Consider the following 21,930-nt stretch of genomic DNA (forward strand, 5'->3'; position numbering starts at 1 on the left):
ATCCCATTCATTGCTGTATTTATCCACAAATAACAAACTACTATTTATAGTCTGAGTTATCAGGACAGAAACTGGTCCTTTGGCATATGCTTGCATTTAACCCCCAAAACCCCTCTTATGCATGTACTTACCAAAATGTATTTTAAATGATCTTCTTGTACCTGCCCCCAACACTTTCTCTTATAGCTCGTTCCATATAAGCATCGTCCTTTGTGTGAAGGAATTGTCCGCCGGGTCCCTTTTTAAAAAATCTTTCTCCTCTCAACTTAAACCAATGCCCCCTAGTTTTTGATGCCCATTCTCCAGAGACTGGGGTACAATCCTGACTACGGGTGCTGTCTGTACAGAATTTGTACGTTCTCTCCTTGATCATGTGGGTTTTCTCCAGGATCGACAGTTTCCTCCCACATTGCAAATACGTACAAAATGGTAACAATTGTAAACTGTCCCTAATGTGTAGGATAGAGTTAATGTACGGGGATCATTTGTCGGCACAGACTTGGTGGGCCGAAGGTCCTGTTTCCATGCTATGTCTTTAAATTGAACTGAACAAAACAAGAAAATTGCACTTAGGAGAAAAGATTGGAAAACCTGGGGTTCTTCTCCTGGCAACCTGAGGCTGAGGGGAGAAGTTAATTGAAATGCAGCAAACTCGTAGCGGTACCTGTGAAGAGAGAAACATTACCTATCTTTCAGGTCAATTACTTCATTTGAACAGCAAAAGTAAACAAAATGTGTATTTTAAGTTGCAAAGAGAGGGGAAGGTGGCTAGGGGAAGGGAGATGTCTGTGATAGGGTAGTGCCCAATGTTACCAAAGTAACTTAACTTTTCAATGCCATCTCGTTAAAAGATGAATCGGGTCAGTTCGAGAGAGAGGCAAGCCACTTTGAACTGCTGCTGTTCTTGCGATTAATGTACTTTCACTGTATTGTAAGCCAGAGTTTTCACAGATTTATTGCTTTTATTAAGGATTATTTTCCTAATAGGGAAGGTCAAGAATTGACCATGAGTGAGCGTTTGAATGGAGGAGTATGAAGAGCTTAATTAATTTATTTGTTTTTTGTAGAGCAAGCTTTACTGGCAAGGTTAGCATTTATTAAGTACCCTAACTTCAGAAAGTGGTGATATTCCACCTTCTTGAATTGTTCTGGAACTCCTCTGAGGAGTGTCCCATGCACATCGCAGCTGGTGAGTGAGTTCCAGTATTTGTACCATGTGACAAAGAAGGTATTTGCATGAATGTGACCTGGAGAGGAATCTGCAGGTGGTGAATTTTCCCAAACATCTGCTGGGTTAGTATTTGTTGGTGGCAGTGTTCACAGATTTAATGCATGCTGCATTGTGTAACTTGAAAGTAGCTGAGGTAAGTAACTAGAAATGTGTTATAGCTGGCACATACCACTGCTGCAGTGTGATGGTGGTAAATTGATGGCCTGTCTGCCATTTACAGTCGGGAAGCTATACAGCATGGAAACGTCCTTTGGACCAATTAATCCAAGATGCCACAAGCATATTTCTCCAAAATGTTCCTAACCAAGTATCTGTCCAAATGTCTTTTAAATCTTGTTATTGTACATGTCTCAACTACTTCCTCTGGCAGCTTGTTCTATATATGCATCCCATTCCGAGTGGAAATACAGTGCCCTCCATAATATTTGGGACAAAGACCCATCATATATTTATTTGCCTCTGTACTCCACAATTTGAGATTTGTAATAGAAAAAATCACATGTGGTTAAAGTGCACATTGTCAGATTTTAATAAAGTCCATTTTCATACATTTTGGTTTCACCATGTAGAAATTACAGTAGTGTTTATACATGTACTGTACATTTCCATCCATTGTTGCCATCAACAAACTTGGATACCTTGCACTCTGCCTCTTCTTAGCATAGTTCTTATATAACCAAGGGCCAAAAACTGATCCTTTAGCAGAGATGGCACTTAATATTGTCAGTGTTACTGCCAGCATCAAAATTGGTGGAGGGAAATGAGGAGGAGATTTTCTTCCCCACCTTTGATTTGTGTCCAGGGATTTAATCGGGTGCGTGGTCCATGTTGAGCCTTCCAAGGCATACATCTTCTCTCCTGCATGCCGTTGAACCACAGCCTCCTGTAGATTTGTCTTGCTGGTTAAATAGAAAATAGGAAAGGATTGTAACACAGTGTATGCAAGGCTTGATTATTAGGGCATATCAATCTCATTATTGAATAATGTGTGGGGCAGCTCATCTAAATCGGACATCGTTCTGGGATGTATATGAAATATAAAACGCACACTGGGCTGGGAGCGACCTTGCTAGCTTGGTCAGACAGGGGACATGGGCATATTCCCTCATCAGTGAACCAGATGGATTTCTGAGACAATTGGCTATTTTTGTAGTCACCTTTACCAGGAGTAGTGTTTTTTTAAAGATCACAGTTGATTAACTGCATTCAAATGTACATAGCATGGTGAGATTTGAGCCTGTACTTCTAGATTGCTAATCTGCTCACTTAACCACTGTGCTGCCATCTTCTGGCAAATTAGTCAGCATGTGAACATCATAAAACAACCATAATTGAAGACTGATATGGAGGAGAATTGTGAACAAACCTTTTCACTCGTGTGACTGCTTAAAAACAAAGACATGTAGCAGGCATACTCCACCCAGCTCTGAGCCTGCACCCACTATTCATCATAATCATGGCTGATGATGTTTCACAGTGACATTTTCTAGGATTATCCTTGTACCTCCTTTAATGTCCTAATCTCTGTTTTGATTGAGCCCAACAACAGAAGTCCCACAGCTGTTCCAGTTAAATAATTCCAAAATATCACAGCCCACTCAGTGGAAAATATCTCAGTTACAATCCTAAACTACCTACCATTTATGATCAAACTGTTCCCCCTGATCCTAAATCCTTCCTCTAGGGGACACATCTTTCCAGCATCTGAAGAGGGTCCTGACCTGAAACATCGTCTGTCCGTTCCCATTACAGATGCTACTGAACCGCTGAGTTCCTCCAGCATTTTGTATTTTGTTAAAGATTCCAGCATCTGCAGTTTCTAATGCCTGAAGCTGATCTACATCCTGCTGTTTAGTTTTGTTTAAAAATACAGCATGAAAAAGGACTCTTTTGTCCACCTAGTCCATGCTGACCATTGATCACCTGTTCACACTAGTTTTATGTTATCCCACTTTTGCATCCACTTCCTACGCAACTGGGGGCAATTTACAGAGGCCAATTAACCTACAAACCCACTGTCTTTGGTATGTGGAAGAAAACTGGCCCACCCGGAGGAATCCCACACATAGGGAGAACTTCACACAAACAACAACCGGGGCCAGTATTGAACTGGGCTCTCTGGCCTTGTGAGGGAGCAGCTCTACCAGCAGCGACAAAGTGCCTCTGTGTATTTTGTTGTTCCTCACTGCTCTCAACACCACCAATTTTGGCATTAACTGCAAACCTTTGAATCAACCTATCTACATTTACGTCCAATTCATTTATACGTTGTCCATTGTTCCCCAAATGTGAGTAAATCTTATCCCTATGAATCTTTTTCAACAGCTTCCCTACATCTGGTGTGAGGCTCTCTGGCCTATAATTTCCAGGATCATTCTAGGCCCTCTTGAACAAAGGATCAACATTGGTTATTTTTCAGTAGTCTGGAACCACCCTTGTGGCTGGAGAAGATACGCGAATCTTTATCAAGGCAATCTCCTCTTGCCTCTCTCAATAATCTGGGATAGATCCGATCAAGGTCTGGGGATTTATTCACCTTAATGCTCAGTCAAGAGCCCCAAAACTACCACCACCTTGATTTTGAGCTGTCCTGGCATGTTAGTATTCCCCACACTTGATATCATTGTCTTCCATGTCCTTCTTGGTGAATGCAGATGCAAAGTATTTAATTAATAGCTCACCTACATCTTTGCCTACAAACTCAAATTCCCTATTTATCCTTGAACAGTCCCATCTTCTTCCTCTTGTTTTTAATATATGTATGAAAAGGTGTGCAAATTTCTTTGATCAGAATCCCAATGATATTTCATGGCCTCGTTTGCTCCTTCTAATTGTGTGCTTGAGTTCTGTCAGTACACCAGCCCTTCAGATGTTAGAGATACAGCGTGGAAACATGCCTTCGGCCTACTGAGTCCGCACCGACCAGTGATCACCCCGTATACTACTTCTTGCATATGGCGGGCACAGCCTAAAGTTGCAGGACAACTTGTTCTATTTGATCTTATTTCATTGTGAACATTGGGTTGATTGCATTAGTCGAAAACAGGGCGGACCACATGAAGTTTGCAATCTCCCACCCCACCCATGTACACCAACCCTATCCTACACACTGGGGACAATTTACAATTTTTACTGAAGCTAATTACGCTACAAACCTGTACGTTTTTCGAATGTGGGAGGAAACCAGAGCACCCGGAGAAAACCCACATGATCACAGGGAAAACTCACAAATCCGTACAGACAACCCCAATATGACATCACCGTCTTTTTTATAAGCTAGCATCCGCAGTTCATTGTTTCTACTCTTGAATTCTTTCTTGCTTGCTTTGTAGTTTTCAAAGGTCCTACCTAATTCTTTCTTTCTAAACCTTACATATGCTTCCTTTTCTTTTTTTTAATCCAAATTTACAAATTATTTGATCATTCAAGGTTCCCTTACCTTGCCATCCTTATCCTACTTCCTTTCTAAAACATAACAGTCCTGAACTTTCTCAAAAGGCCTTTAAAGACTAACAGTCTTGCCCTGAACTTTATCCCAAGCAACAATCCTTTAAAGACTCCCAGACTTTAATGTTTAAACTTAGGGAGGTGGACTTGCCCAGCGAAGGAAATAGGCAACGAAAACTGGTTCGGGACAAGAAAGGGAAAAGGAGGAGTAGCCAGAAGGCTCATAGTACTCTCCCAAGCTCCTGCTTCATCATGAACATCGAATTCTCCCAATTTGTAGTCTTGCTGCCTTCCTCATCCCCACTATTTACCCTCCCCTTCTGGCTACTCCTCAGACTTTTTAACTAGTTTAAAGGGTTTCGGGAAACGTTGCCTATTTCCTTCGCTCCATAGATGCTGCTGCACCCGCTGAGTTTCTCCAGCTTTTCTGTGTAACCTTCGATTCTCCAGCATCTGCAGTTCCCTCTTAAAACTTAGGGAGTTGTGATCACAAATCCAAAAATACTTCCCACTGAAGCTCCGGTCACCTGGCCAACCTAAATTCCCAATAGATGGTCCAGTAACGTCACTTGTCGAGTTGAACTATCCATGTGCTGATCAGAAAATACTCTTGGATGTTTTTAACGAATTCTGCCCCATCTAAGCCTTTTGCACTGAGTAAGTCCCAGTCAATATTAGTGAAGTTAAAGTTGCTACTATGACAATCCTGTTGCTTTTGCATCTTTCTGTAATCTGTCTACATATCTGTTCCTACAGTGCCCTCCATAATGTTTGGGACAAAGACCCATCACTTATTTATTTGCCTCTGTACTCCACAATTTGAGATTTGTAATAGAAAAAATGACATGTAGTTAAAGTGCACATTGTCAGATTTTATTAAAGGCCATTTTTATACATTTTGGTTTCACCTTGTAGAAGTAACAGCAGTGTTTATACATAATCCCCCCCATTTTAGGGCACCATCATGTTTGGGACACATGGCTTCACAGGTGTTTGTCATTGCTCAGGTGTGTTTAATTACCTCCTTAATGCAGGTATATGAAAGAGCTCAGCACCTAGTCTTTCCTCCAGTCTTTCCATCACCTTTGGAAACTTTCATTGCTGTTTATCAACATGAGGACAAAAGTTGTGCCAATGAAAGTCAAAGAAGCCATTATGAGTGAGAAACAAGAATAAAACTGTTAAGAGACATCAGCCAAACCTTAGGCTTACCAAAATCAACTGTTTGGAACATCATTAAGAAGAAAGAGAGCACTGGTGAGCTTACTAATTGCAAAGGGACTGGCAGGCCAAGGAAGACCTCCACAGCTGATAGAAGAATTCCCTCTATAATTCCCTCTATAAGAAAACCACCCAAACACCTGTCTGACTGATCAGAAACACTTCAGGAGTCAGTTGTGGATTTGTCAATGACTACTGTCCGCAGAAGACTTCAGAGGCTACACTGCAAGATGTAAACCACTGGTTAGCCGCAAAAATAGGATAGCTGGGTTACAGTTTGCCAATAATGGACAATAGGTGCAGGAGTAGGCCATTTGGCCCTTCGAGCCAGCACAGCCATTCATTGTGATCATGGCTGATCATCCCCAATCAGTACCCCGTTCCTGCCTTCTCCCCATATCCCCTGACTCCGCTATCTTTAAGAGCCCTATCTAGCTCTCTTGAAAGCATCCAGAGAACCTGCCTCCACCGAGGCAGAGTATTCCACAGACTCGCCACTCTCTGTGAGAAAAAGTGTTTCCTCGTCTCCGTTCTAAATGGCTTACTCCTTATTCTTAAACTGTGGCCCCTGGTTCTGGACTCCCCCAACATCGGGAACATGTTTCCTGCCTCTAGCGTGTCCAAGCCCTTAACAATCTTATATGTTTCAATGAGTGTCCTCTCATCCTTCTAAATTCCAGAGTGTACAAGCCCAGCTGCTCCATTCTCTCAGCATATGACAGTCCTGCCATCCCGGGAATTAACCTTGTAATCCTACGCTGCACTTCCTCAATAGCAAGAATGTCCTTCCTCAAATTGGACCAAAACTGCACACAATATTCCAGGTGCGGTCTCACTAGGGCTCTGTACAACTGCAGAAAGACCTCTTTGCCCTTATATTCAATTCCTCCTGTTATAAAGGCCAACATGCCACTCGCTTTCTTCACTGCCTGCTGTACCTGCATGCTTACTTTCATAGACTGATGTACAAGGACCCACAGATCCCGTTGTACTTCCCCTTTTCCCAACTTGATGCCATTTAGATAGTAATTTGCCTTCCTGTTTTTGCTACCAAAGTGGATAACCTCACATTTATCCGCATTAAACTTCATCTGCCATGCATCTTCCCACTCCCCCAACCTGTCCAAGTCACCCTGCATTCTCATAGCATCCTCCTCACAGTTCACACTGCCACCCAGCTATGTCATCTGCAAATTTGCTAATGTTACTTTGAATCCCTTCATCCAAATCATTGATGTATATTGTACTTAAAAGAGCAACCACAGTTCTGGAAAAAGCTCTTGTGTACAGATGAGACGGAGATTAACATATCAGAGTGATGCAGAATTTGTCTTTGTCTTTTCACCTCTGGCCATTGTCTAACCATCTGCTTATCAAAATCCCCCCTCTACTGTATCTACTTATCACCAGGCTTTGTCCTACCCCTCCTCTCTTCCAGAACACCCCCCCGCAATCACAAACTGTCTGCAGAACGATCTCGATCTGAAACACCACCTACCCGTGTTCTTCATAGATGCTGCTTGACCTGCTGAGTTACTCCAGCACTTTATCTTTTTTTGTAGACCAACATCTGCAGTTCCTTGTTTTGTCCACCTAACTATTCATGTGCAAAATTGGCCTTGGCTAGGATTAGAATATTCCGATTTTGCTGAATTTGGGATTTAATTAATGCACATAAGGTCTACAATTAATGGTCATCTTGCCAAAGCAGTGACGTTATCGCAGATTTGATTGTGAAGGGTGCGTTGGAACCCGGGTTAACTAGGCACAAAACATGGATATAATTTGTTGTCTTCCTGCTTCCTATGGTTTAGTAAACACATCACTAATGCATCAGGAACATGGCCGTTGCATTAATCAATATTAAATTAAATAGTCTTTGCATAAATGTATTAACTAAAGTTGTACTTCCTTCATCTAGGTCGTCGCAAGTGAGGGTGGATTTGAATTGGTGTGTAAAGAAAAGAAATGGGCCAAAGTGGCTAGTCGAATGAGTTATCCACAAGGAAAAGGCATTGGCTCACTTTTACGATCCCACTACGAGAGAATTCTATATCCATATGAACTGTTTCAGTCAGGAGCCAGTCTCTTGGTAAGATCAATCAACATAAAAATTTTGCAGCACTTGGTGAGTTATTTTCACAGTGCTTGTGATGAGGGAGTTTTTAATGGAAGCTATCAAATCTTTATTAAATTCCAATTAATAGTACGATTTTTCAACCGTTCTTGAATGGTCTAATAGATTGTACTCAGACAATCATTTTTGAAGGTTAAAAAATGTTTTATCTTAATTTTTTCCAATGACATATTTTAATATTCTCATTGAATAAAATCCTATTGCATACTCACTCTTATCTCTTTGTTCTCTGATCTTTTAATGTTCAGATCTCTGCAATTCTTTTTACGTATCGCCAATTTTCTTTGCCTTACTATAAATGATTGTAAGTTCCAAAAACATACGGCTTTTTTTATACTGACTGCTCCTTTTGCAAAATAAGAATAGTTATACTTTTGGATGCTATATTGTATAAAGGGAGGGAAGTAACGGTCCTGGGAAGAGGAATGAGGAGCCAGGTAAGCATGTCGGCCAGTCTTCTTCCTTACATGTTGATAACTGATCCTGATCAAATTGAGTGAGAGTCTTTGCGGGGTAGAGGGAAATGAGGAAGGAATGTTTCAGAGTGAGAGGGGGGGAAATAGAGGTGCAAGGGGATCAAAGGAGGCAAAGTGAAAGGGGCAGGAGCGATGGAATTAAAAGAAGGGAGTAAGGTTTAGATAAGTGGCAAGTAAACCTGTTTAAGAGGAGGAGTTGTTTGTGGGATGATTGAAGTTAGCCACAGTGATTTCCATCAGCCCCGGCATTATTGCTGTGGTGGTGGAGTCAATGCTCTGACAATGTGGTGTTTGTGAATGTTCCACCATGGTAAAAAGATTTTCCAGCACGGTGTAATCCTGCCATTACAGAATCCAACAGAACTTCGATACTCTGCAAGAAATAAAGTATGTAATTATTGTATTTGACGCCTGCTGGTGACAGAGAAGTCCTATTCATTCAGATGTGGGGTTGGATCTGTGCTGTGAGATCCAAGGCCCATGGCTTCTTCTGGCCCAGGAATGTTCTGCTGATATTGTCCAAAAGTTTTTTTTTCTTTTAATGTATTTTCCTTCCATTGGCATGTACAATTAATATTTTAAAAAATCGTTAGATTTGTATCAATTCTAATTATGCCCACCAATACATTCGTGCACAAGCTGAATGTGAAGCATTCTGTCACATGCAGTGTAGTTTCTGGTCAGTACCCGGAAGTCCTTAGATGCGGGGATCCCCTGATCAGCTGTTTCCTTCCTCTGCCACTTGCACCCCAGCAGCTCTCTGATATTCAACATGTTCACTTAAAAACTGTTGCTTGGGGTTGGTTTATTATTGTCATGTGTACCAAGATACAGTGAAAAGCTTTGTTTGTGTGCTATCTAGTCCAATCAAATCATACAATATGTAAGTACAACCAGACTATACACACGTACAAGAAACAATGCAAAGAGAAAAATACCAGAATGTAGAATATGTTACCAGTACTGCAGTCACATAAAACACTCCCAAGGATGGAAGATTGGGACTACACCCTAGCTTATTGCAGGACCATTCAGTGGTCTGATAACAGGAGGGAAGAAGCTATTACTGAATCTGGTGGAATGTGCTTTCAAGCCTTTGTATCTTCTGCCCAACAGGAGAGGGGAGGAGAGGAAATGAATGGGATGAGATGGGTTATTGATTAGGTTGGCTGCTTTCCTGAGGCAGCATGAAGTGTAGATCGTTGATTAAGGAAAGGTTGTTCTGTGATGGATTGGGCTACATCAGTAATTGTGGATTTTTTTACAGTTTGAGGCAGAGCTGTTGCCCAACCAAGCTGTTATGCATCTCTATGGGATGTTTTTAAGGTGCTTTTGTATACGTTGGGAAGAGTCATTGGAGACATGATGAACTGCCTTGGTCTTCTGAGGAATTAAAGGTGTTGGTATAAAGGAAAGAACTGCAGGTGCTGGTTTAAATCGAAGGTAGACACAAAATGCTGGAGCAACTTCTGGAGAGAATGAATGGGTGATGTTTTTGGTCGAGACCCTTCTTCAGACTCTTTGTGTTGCTGTACCTTTATTGGCCATAGATGCAATGTGGTTGGCCCAGGGCGTATTGTTGGCGATATTTATGCCAAGGAACTTGAAGCTCTTGACTAATTCCATTTTGGCTCCATTGATGCCAATTTGGGCAGGTACTCCACCTCAGTACAAATCTGCAAATTTTTCTAGTTGTTGGCATCATTATAGTGAGTATCTCTGTATTGTTTGTATATTGCCAATTAGTTGTGCTATTATTTGTCTTGTTATAGACTTCTGGAAGTGCCTCTGTGCGTATCTTCCCTGACTCTGTGAAAAACTTGAATCAGGTAGGTGAAATACTTGATTGCATTACCTGTCCCCATAGAGTACTGGATTATTAAAGCACTTCTGGTCCTCCAGTCCAATCACTCGCAGGCATGCTTTAGAACCAAGACATTAGCTTAGTCCCTTTGTTTCTGTACCGAAAACCTGGTGTGCATCCCTGCCCTTTGTTCTTGTTTTAAACACTATGAATTTGCATGTCACAATTGTGCTGGAGCCACTACAATATCCAGTGGTAATAAATACGCTGCTGATGTAGTCAAGCAATGAATCGCCCACAACCTGTTGGGATAATGCTGTGTTTGAAGGCTGGTGTTAGGTGAATTGAATTGAGTGGTGTAGCCACTCAGCTGCGAAGTGGGAATCAGGACTACACCTGGGCACTTAAGTACAGGCCATTTCTAAAATCTGGCATGATCTGCTTCATGTGTTGAAGAACTGTGTGGACTTTACACTCTCGTTACACCGTGTTGACTCCAGACCATGGATTTCCTGATGGAAACCAGTTGAATGGTGCATGCTGGTCTTTGTGTTTTAACCATTGAGAAATTTCCAAGGTACGGAGGTGTGTCGTCTAACAGATCGGAAGTCAGCAGTTTCTACTAACAGAAGGAGATGAGGGAGAGAACTTTGGATTTCTGTTGTCCACCAATTCAGATCCTCTCAGATCCCCAGTATTTGCCGTACTAACGATAGTGCCGCCTCAAGCCCCACATCCAGGTGCTCAGCGACTGCACCACTTGTTCCATCTTTAGAGGCAGAATTTCCACACTAGGATGTGGATTGATGCATTGTTAGATTCTTGCTAGATTCACGAAAAGGTTAGCGAGAAATGCAAGGTTCCCTGCATGGCATCAGGAAGGACAAGAATTTGTACCCAGTTCCTGGCAGTGCTATTAGTTGTGCATTTCTGTATTAGAAAGCTATTTTAGAGTTAATTCCATTCATGTGTTCATTCTTGGTCATGCATCCTGTATGGCCAAGAATGTTATGTTATGTTTCATATGTTGATATAGGCCATGTTTTGGAACTATTTTTTATAATGCCTCACATTATAGAATATCAATCCACTTTTCATTGTGGAGGAGGACACAAGCAGGTGGAAGTGTTAAATGATGATACAAGTGTAGAACTGTTGCCTCGCAGCTTCAGTAACTTGGGTTGAATTCGCAGGTTAAGTTTGGTCTGTATGAAGTTTGTGTCTTCACTGTGACTTTGTGTGTTTCCTCTGATTTTCTCTCGCATCCCAAAGATGTTGGATTGTGAGGTTAATTGGTTACTTTGAATTGTTGCCAGTAGATCAGTGGTGGAATCTCGGAGGAGTTGATGAAAGTGGGGAGAATGAAATGGGATTCGTGTAAATGGGTGCATGATGTTCTGCTCATGCTCAGTTACCGTGCAGTATGACTCTATGAATCTCTTAAAACTGTAACCATTTCCCAGTCAGGAAAAGGTGGTTCTAACATGGGAGCAAAGAATCTGTCAAGTGTAAATGCCGTTGTGAAATGCTGGAACATGAAATGGTGTTCAGGGAAGGAATTTTGTCCTCATTTTGTATATAAATGGGAAACAGAAAACAGTGTGGTTACTTCAAAACCATCCTCTAAAATTGGAAAATTCAATGTTCGTACCAAGGTTGCAGGCTACCCAAGTGGAAAACGATTGTGGTATTCTGGTTTTCATTTTGCTTCACCGTGGCAGTGGTGAAGTCAAGGACAGACTGGTCACAGTTGAATGGGAAGGGCAATTGAAATGGTTCATCTCGGGCAATATCCTGATTATCACCCTCTCCAGTGCATCATGTCCTTCCTGTGGTGTGGCTACCAAAGCTGTATTTAATATTCCTGCCTTGGTCTAAACAAATGTTTTTAAAGCTGACATGACAAATTTTCATGTCATCTGTCAATATTTTGCTAATTACCTGAAATCTGTGGGCATCTGGTCATGCAGCTAATACATTTTACCAATTTACTTCATCAGAAATCTAATACTTATCACTACTCATATTCAACCTCTTAATCTTCATTGGCGTGAGAATAGTTTCAGTTTTTCCAGGTTCTCTACAGATAAACATGAAAAATAGGAGTAGGTAGTGGACCTTTGAAGACCACTCCAACTTTTAATATAATCGTGGTGGATTCTCCGTCACAATCACAGTATTCCACCATTCTTCCCATAGTCCGTGATGCCTTTTGTGCCTGGCAATTTATTCAATTAGAAGATTTTGGCGACAGCCTCTCTACCCCTCTGATGCTGAATTCTACAAGATCGCCAGGCTCTGAAGAAATTCCTCCTGATCTCAGTCCTAAATCCCTTGAGACCCTAATCTGAGACTTTGGCCCATCATTCAAAATAACCTCCTTTCATTTTCTAAACTCTATTGAATATAAAACTAGTCACGTAATCTCGCCTGGAGGGCGTTACATAACTTCTGCTGCCACAAACACAAGAAGAAGAAGAAGAAGCCTCAATCCTGCCAACCCAGGATCTGATTCTTCGTCTTTTATGCTTTTTGGGCTCCCTTCCTTTGTACTGTCTTCATATTCCTAAAGTATCTCATAATTGAACACATTTCTGCAGCTGGCACTAGTCAGAGTTCTGAAGATTTTGATAAATTCCTTGCATTTTAAAAGACAGAATTGTGTGTTTTTTTTCCTTTACAGTCTTCTGTTACATTCAAAGATTTGTTCTATATCTCCCAAGCCATTTTGTTTATGTTGTTTCGATTGTTTTTTCTTTTAAAATCTCTGCATCAAATCTCACCTGCCACATCTAACCCATTTTGCTAGCTTCTGTGAGTAGTGGCTGTTGAACACCTCACTAGATCAGACAGTGTGGGGAAGTACCTATTTCCCTGCCAAGCTGCTGGCATGCCTCAAAGTAAAGTTTGGTATGTTCTGGGATTGCTCTGTGAATGGGGGAAAAACCCCCCCATTAAATTTAGTTCAGCTACTTAAAAAATATTGTGAAAGCTTGACAAGGCAAATCTGGGGTTGGAGCTTTGCTGGTGGGCGCAGACATGCAAAGAAATGTTGCGTGTAGGGCTTATTCTTCCCATATTACTTCAATCCATTTTTTGTGGTTTAATTTTTGCTTGGACCTTGGTGCTTGAATCAAAATATTTTAAACCAGCATGATTATTTTTTGGTAGACACAAAATGCTGGAGTAACTCAGCGGGTGATTTAAACCAGCATCTGCAGTTCTTCCTTACACAGATTATCTTTTGGATCTTCTAATCCAAATTGCATCTGATTGCAATTGTAATTAAGGGCCACAAGTCCTGCAATTTAAATCTGCGCTTGTGTTTCCAAGTTTGGAATTATTTTAATTGATATCATGCTGCAAGGACCAATGATCATATTATTGATGCTGAGGATAATGTTACATATTTTTCTCCAATCTGATGTGGATTGTACAATTTTTATTTATTTAGTATACATCCCTTTAATTTTGTCTTCAATCTGCAGGTAAATCAGTTGCATATACTCCGAAAGTCCATGCATGCATCAGCTATACTGTTTTCCATACCCCAATTGTGTCATGTTGTCGACACAAATGATTTTCTTTTATCAAGCATTTTTATTTCTCACCATTTAAATTTCACACCTTTCAAAAAGTACTACTTTTCGTTTTCTCACCCCATTGCACGTCATCATCTCACGTATTCATTTAGTTTGTATTGTCAACATCAAAACTTTTGCCACCCAGTTTTGTTCTCTGCAGCTGCATTTTGCTTGATATTTCTGTTGTATTATAATTGAGACATTTACCTGGAGCCTCCTTTTCCGTTTCCTTTGATCTAACTACCTTTGTGAACTGGTAGTTTTAGCCGGCCTGCCTTTTCTTCTCATTAGACCACATGTAGTCATAATACTAATTATGCCCTCTTTGAAGGTTTCACCTGATGATCTCTACTTCCTTTTGACCTTGTCTGATTCTTCTGCAACTGCTCAAATCTAGCTGTCTTCAGGCTGAATATTTTGATCATTTCTCTGCCCAACTATCAAAACCTGTATGGGTATCTGTATCCAGTATGAAACCTGCTTTGGTAACTGTAGCTCACTAATTAGATTTTTCTTTTAATGGTTATAAAATGATCAAAAATTATTTTCTCTGCAGGGTGACTCTTCTGAAGATGATTTTGCCAGAAACACAGAATTGCGGAAACTGCAGATCTTTGGTGCTGGTCCCAAAATGTTGGGTCTTGGTCTCAGGACGAAGGACAGAGAGGGTAAGAGGATGGGATGGGATGGGATGGAAGGGGAATGAGGTGGATGGGTTGGATGTAGGATCTCACAATATAGTTTAGTAACTGCATAATTTCAAAAGTATCACACGATAAATTGAAGTTTTGAATTGCTTTCAATCGAGCAGCTAATTGAACGTTTGAGTAACACAGTTACATGTTTTGCTCCTGAGTATTATACGTCATAATGCATTATTATCCTTTTGATTTGGCTTGTGATTGGGAAGCTCCTTTAGGAAATGGTTCAGCAGCATATTTAAAGACGTTTATGTATTTGCTGGAATTATGGTCTGTGTAGAAGGCCGTCAAAGTATGCAATGTTATATAGATAAACTACAGAAATTGGTGGAGAAATGGCAGATGGAGCTTAATCTGAGCAAGTGTGAGGTGTCAGCCTTTTGGGAGGTTGAATGTAAGGGGAGTATATAATTAATCGCTAGACACTTTAAGTCATACAGAAAGTCATGCAATGCTGGTCGGAGAAAATAGATTAGATCCTTCATGACTGTTTTGAGTCGGTGGACTGGTCTTTATTCAAGAACACTGTGGCTAACCTAGATGAATGTGCCACTGCTGTCACAGACTTCATCAGCGAGGATAGAGAGGGCCCTGTACCAAAGAAGACAATACACGTGTTTCCACAACCACGAGGTGCACTCCCAGGTGAAATCCAAGTCTGCTGCATTCAGGTCAAACGGTACAAGAAATCTATCTGCTACCTTTGCTGAGCTATGAAGAATGCCAAGGGTGAATTCTGGATCAAGCTGGAACCCAAGGTAATGATACAGACACCCATAGATTGTGGCAATGGTTTGCACGATATAACTGGTTACAAAGCGAAGTCAGGCAATATCGATGGCAACAACGGTTCCCTCCCCAATGTTGCCTTCTTTGAATAGAAGGTTGGTGGAGGAACCCACCCTGCCAGTTTTGAGTGTGCCTATACCAACGGTTACTGTGACAGATGCAAGATGGGCTTTCCTGTGAGTGAATCCATAAAAGCAACTGGCCTGGTGGAATCCCTGGCCTTGTCCTCGGGACCTGTGTGGATCAGCTGGCAGAGGTATTCACTGACATCCTTGAGCTCTCACAACTCCAATCTGAGGTCCCCACCTACTTCAAGAAGATCCCAATCATCCTGGTGCCAAAGAAACGTAAGATAGTGTGCCTTAATTACTACCGTTTAATGGCTCTGACATCCACTGTCATGAAGTGCTTCGAGCGACTGGTGCACATCCAGCCTCCCAGCTAGTTTTGATCCATCGCAGTTTGCTTACTGTCACAACAGGTCCATAGCAGATGCCATCACCCTGACCCTAAACTCATCTCTGTAACACAAAGACAACATAAATTTTTATGTTAGACCGATTTATTTGCTTTATCTCTGCCGTCAACACCATAATCGCAGCCAAACCCATCTCAAATCGATTGGAATCACCACCTGCCTCTGCCACTGGATCCTGGACTTTGTGACCAACAGACTGCATTCAGTGAGGATGGGTGACAACACCTACTCCACAATAATTCTCAACACTGATGCCTCACAACTATGCATTCTCAGTCCCTGCTACACTCCCGATATACGCACGACTGTTTGGTCAAATTCAGCTCTAACTCCATTTATAAGTTTGCAGGTAATACCACTGTGATGGGCCAGATCACAAACAGAGATGAGACGGAGTATAGAAAGGAGGTAGAGAACATAGTAACATCGTATCCAGGCACCATTCATCAATGCCAGCAAGACAAAGGAGCTGGTTATCGACTTTATCATGACTCCATCACTTCTCCAATTACTCTTAAAAGTTCCTACAGATGCACCATAGAGAGCATCCTGTTGGGTTACATCGCCGCTCGGTTTAGGACCAGCTCTTCCTAGGACCACAAGAAATTTCAGAGACTCTGGATGTAGCAGAGTGCACTACATTGATTCCTCACCGTTGATTCCATCTACACCATGCTGCCTTAGAAAAACAGCCAACATAATGAAAGACTTGTCCCACCCTGGTCATTCCGCCTTCAACCCGCTCCCATCGGGCAGAAGAGGGACTCGGGAACAACTTCTTCCTCTTTATTATCAGACATCTGAAAGATACTTCCATAAACCAGGATACTGCCAGAGTCACCTCAACCCCACTGCGGACATTGGACTGGAACTGGTGTGTATAGTGCCGAGACTATATTCTGCACTCTATTTTCCCCTTTGCTCTACCTATTGTACTTTAGTTTGGCTTGGTTGTATTTTTTTTTCATTTGAATCACTATAGTAATGAGAATGAACGTTGTTTATTCTGTTTGTCTTTTACGTACTGAGCTCTCAAAGATATCCAGGAGGTTTGTAGATGCAGTCTGAGGTCATGTTAACCCAGTCTGCTATTATGACTGATAAGTAAATTAGAGCATGCATAATGTTTACAGGTTCCTTACCTGCCCGTTGGCTCATGGAGCAGAGCAGTTATTTCCTTGCGTATCAATCCACCTTTGATTTATTTTAAGCTTGTCTAGTCTCAATTTGTGAGCCCTGATTGTTGCAATCAGCTTAACTGGTTTTGACCTTTAATTGTTTCGTTATTCACCAATGTTTGTGGGCTAGGTGGTAAAAAGATGGTTTATTATAATTATAGCAGCAATATGTTCATTTTTTTTCTTTTTACTAATTTGCGATTTCCACAAAATGTTCCAACTCTGAGCCTATTCTACATTTAGGTTCATCATTGATTTGTATGCCAGCCTAATTTTACAAACATACATTGTGTAATTTGAGTAATGTTGTTCCCGAATCAGCTGCAGGATGTCATGATGTTAAATTTACTATGCCTGCCCTGCATTTTCTTTTCCTGCTCATGATTACATTTTTTAGCTGTCATTTTTAACTGTGATCAAGTGGCCAATAAAACAGGAGCTAAAACATTTGCTTTTTTTTTTTACACTTCACAAATTGTTGATTGACCGTCTGAGTATTTCCAACACTTTCTGTTTTTATATCATGAGCCAACCCATTCCAAATCAGCCCCATTCAGCCCAGAGGAAAGGTTTTGATCTGTGGCATTGACTGCTCCACAAAAACTGCTCCCGCAGTTTGTTTTTTGGTTCCAGCAGCTTTAAACCTTTATCTCCAATCACATTCTTGTCTGATGTATGCACACATTTGCATTGAGACACAGGTTTCTATTGTAGAGTTTATTTTAGAGTCACAACAAATATTATTGAAACACGCCCTTCAGCACACTGTGTCCATGTCGACCATCAAGTATCCTTCTATATGAATTCCATGTTTCATTGTTTGGGCTGTAACTGTTGCCCAGGAAAACGACCAGCACGTTTCAGAAAACAAGTTTGTGGACCTGAACAGCTTTCATGTTGCATGTTGGGTGAATTTCTGTTTCAGATGAGGAATTTTCAGTAACCGTAAAGTCGATGGGACATAAGAAAGGTGCGGAATCACAATTCCCTCGCATGCAGATGAGACAGCGGAAAGGAGCATTGGCTGTAAACTTTGTAAGTTCTCAGTTGGATTGATAGATAATGTCCTCTCACAGTGTTGATATATTGTAAATCTGTTGTAACTATATAACAATTATAGCACGGAAACAGGCTATCTCGGCCCTTCTATTCCGTGCCGAACACTTACTCTTACCTAGTCCCATCTACCTGCACTCAGACCATAACCCTCCATTCCTTTCCCGTCCATATACCTATTACTGCAGTAAAAGTATGATAATCCTGTATCCAATTGCTCAGAAATTCTGATGCATTGTCTCGCTCGTTTGTCTCTAATGTAAGCCATGCGCCAGTATGTAAGCCTGTTTTGCAGCTGGGGTCTGGAACAGAGGAAAACAGGAGATTAGTGGCCCGAGCCAGGGCCCAGAGTACTTATTTCTTCCCTGCTTTAAACTCGCTGGGTTTACTCTAAAATGCATTATGCTGCCAGGTAACATGTGAGAACCAAAATTAGAATTACTGAATTAATATAGATCTGTAGTACAGATTGAAAACGTATTGGACCAAGGCAGTTGGTGGTCCACGAAATGCTGGACCAAAGAATTTCAACATAATATAGGGAAGGAGAGAAAACTATTTAGTTTTATTTAGCAGAGGACAGGGTAGGATTGGATCAGCCAACGAGTATGTCTGATAAAATGAGGTTGAAGTTATAGACAAGCTACAGATTAAATAATTTGGTTCATAGATTATTGAGACTAGTATTGAGACTAGTATTACTGATACTGCCTGATCTACTGAGTGTTTCCAATGTTTTTGTTTTTATGTCGGGTATGCACACTTGCAGTTTTTAGATGTTCAAATTTGGTCCTTTGACATCTACCCTTATTTTGTCCTATTCCTTGCACAGTTGGTGAGCTCATTGGCCTGTTTGACTACTGCTGATCTAGTTTAATAAGCCACATTGTTTATTATCTTCCAGATCTCTGCTTTGGAGAAATGAGTGTTGGAGAAATAATTTTAACAAAGTTGCCAGAAACTGAAAGACATGAATTGCATGACTAAACATAATTAAATGCGGGTTCATGATGTTAAGTGTTCTGTTAAACAACAATATTTTTAGATCACTGGAATATGTTTGCTTTTAATTTTATAGTTCAGTGAAAATGCTTTGAGTAAATGTCATTTAATAATAACCTCTACATTTCTTGTATTCAAATACTTATTTGGTGATGCCCCTATCTCAATAGTCTAATCCTATTCCAAAATTGTGATCTTTTTTTCTTCAAATTCTGCCATAGAACATAGTGCAGCACAATAACAAGTCCTTTAACCCACGATGTCTTCTCACGTTATGTATGCATTCCCTGCATATTCATATGCCTATTCAAAAGCTTTCTTCCACCATCTGTAGTACATCTTGCTCATCTGATTTATTTTACTGCACCCTCCATCACTGCTTCCAAGAGGATCATCACAATATCGCCCACCCATCGGATGTGTTTCTTGGATCACAACCAGATTCACCAACTCATTTTCATTGTAACTGGCAAATGTGCTGCTTGCAGCAGTTGGACTGTACACATTTCATGAATGCTGTTAGGCACAAAATGTTGGAATAACTCAGTAGCATCTCTGGTGAGAATGGGTGATATTTCCAGTCGAGACCCTTCTTCAGACTGATCTGAAGGATCAGAATGCTGTTCATTTGTTGATTATAGATATTACCATGACAGGCGTGGGTAGCTATTTCCTGGTGGCCCTCAACATCATCAGCACGGTCTTTGCTTGGGTTATTTTGATCCGCCTGCAGAAGCTGGCAGAACGTGTCTATCCAGAATCACAGTGCGGCTTCCGAGTTGGAAGGTCAATAGTAGACATGGTCTTTTCCCTTCGCCAGCTTCAGGAGAAATGCAGAGAACGGCGGATGCTCCTGTATGTTGCTTTCATTGACTTCACCAAGGCGTTCGACCTTGTCAGCAGAGATGGCCGGTGCAATTCAGTGGCAGCTCTCGGAGCCCTTCGACATCTGCAGTGGCGTCAAACAAGGCTGCGTCCTCACTCCCACGCTCTTTGGAATTTTCTTTGCTCTGCTCCTGAAGCATGCCTTCAGCACCGCAACAGAGGGGACCTACCTGCGTACTAGATCAGATGGCAGGATCTTCAATCTCACCCACATCAAACCCAGGACAAAAGTACGTGAAGCTCTCATCAGAGACGTGTTGTTTGTCGATGACGCAACAGTTGTGTCCCACACCCAGCAGGAACTACAGTCACTGATTGACCACTTCTATCGGGCTTGCAAGGACTTCGGCTGGCCATCAGCCTGAAGAAGGCGAACGTCCTGGGGCAGGATACAGAGGCACTGCCTGCCGTCACCATCGACGACTACAAACTCGATGCCATCCATCAGCTCACCTACCTTGGCTCCGCCATCATCGGCAACCTCTCCTTGGACACAGAGATTGACAAGAGGATTGGGAAGGCAGCTACAACTCTCGCCCGCCACACAATTCGAGTGTGGACCAACCCAAAGCTGACAGTGAAGACAAAGATAGCAATCTGCAATGCCTGTATCACCAGCACGCTGCTGTACGGCACCGAGACATGGACTACATATGCCAGACTGGAGAGAAGACTCAACACCTTCCCCCTTAAAAGCATCCGCTGTATCCTGACAAGACAGAGTGTCCAACGCCGAGATCCTGTCTCGCAATGGCCTTCCCAGTATTTACACTCTACTCAGGCAGTGCAGACTGCGGTGGCTGGGCCATGTCGACCGCATGGAGGATGGCTGTATTCCAAAAGACATCCTCTAGGTGACATCTGGGAGGAGAACCATCGGCTGCCCCCAGCTACATTACAAGGATGTCTGCAAGAGAGATATGAAGGCGCTTGACATCGATGTGGAGTCCTGGGAGAGCCTTGCAGCTGACCGCATGAGGTGGAAAGGTATTCTGAACCAACATCTCAAAATGGGGGAAGAGAAACTGACGAACACAGCGGCAGACAAGTGGGCACGCAGAAAGGAGAGCAGCAACTTCAACAGACCAGAGACCGCACACAAATGTGACCTTTGCGACAGAAACTGTCCCTCCCGCAATGGTCTCTTCAGCCACAAGCGACGCTGCTCTAGCCGAGGTTTGGAGCAAGCGGCCAACAACTAGGATGCATCACCCATGGTCAGTCATGACCAGGGGGGGGGGGGGGGGGCATGTCCTTCCACTTTTCAAGCAATAGGATGCGCCGGGCTGGTTTAAACAGGATTTCTGTTGTAGAAAGATGCAAAAATAGAAACGTTCAATGAATGGATCCTCTGAATGTGTGTGGCTCATAAATAGATACTCATTTTCACTGAACTTATTCATCTCTTGCAGATTGACCTGTACGTTTGTCTTGTATGTGCACGTGGGGATGATGAAGACCGTTTACTTTTATGTGACGGATGCGACGACAGTTACCACACATTCTGTCTCATTCCTCCTCTTATGGATGTGCCAAAGGGAGATTGGAGATGTCCAAAGTGTGTGGCTGAGGTAAGACACTGTTGTGCTTTTATAAGTATTTATATTCCTGAGCCACTGGGTTGAAGTGATGATAAAGGACTCTGCTCTTGTTGGTTAGTTAAGGAAGCTATCTACTTTGTTCTTCATTTTTTAGTAAATGGAGTCTGACAATGTCTGTTCCGTCATGGATGGCGCTATGTTTGGTTCAATACATGAATAAATCGCGTTGAGCAAATAATGTTTTAGTTTTAATGTTTTTTAGCTTTAGAGATACAACGTGGAAACTGGCCCATTGGCCCACCGAGTTGATGCCGACCAATGATCACCCATACGCTAGTTTTATCCTACACATAAGGGACAATTTACAGGGGCCAATTAAGCTACAAACCTGCAAGTGTTT

General features: G+C 41.8%; 1 protein-coding gene across 1 annotated transcript in view; it reads left to right on the top strand.

Moving 5' to 3' along the window:
• kdm5a (lysine (K)-specific demethylase 5A) overlaps positions 1–21,930 on the top strand; it is a 112,170-nt gene that overhangs the window by 29,962 nt on the left and 60,278 nt on the right. The window contains exons 5-9 of the mRNA XM_055650919.1: positions 7,821–7,991; positions 10,285–10,341; positions 14,457–14,568; positions 17,972–18,081; positions 21,402–21,560. Coding sequence (XP_055506894.1) covers positions 7,821–7,991; positions 10,285–10,341; positions 14,457–14,568; positions 17,972–18,081; positions 21,402–21,560 — 609 coding nt within the window. The remainder of the gene's footprint in view (positions 1–7,820; positions 7,992–10,284; positions 10,342–14,456; positions 14,569–17,971; positions 18,082–21,401; positions 21,561–21,930) is intronic.

The sequence above is a fragment of the Leucoraja erinacea genome, chromosome 19 (genome assembly GCF_028641065.1).
Source record: "Leucoraja erinacea ecotype New England chromosome 19, Leri_hhj_1, whole genome shotgun sequence".
Classification (NCBI taxonomy): Eukaryota; Metazoa; Chordata; class Chondrichthyes; order Rajiformes; family Rajidae; genus Leucoraja; species Leucoraja erinaceus.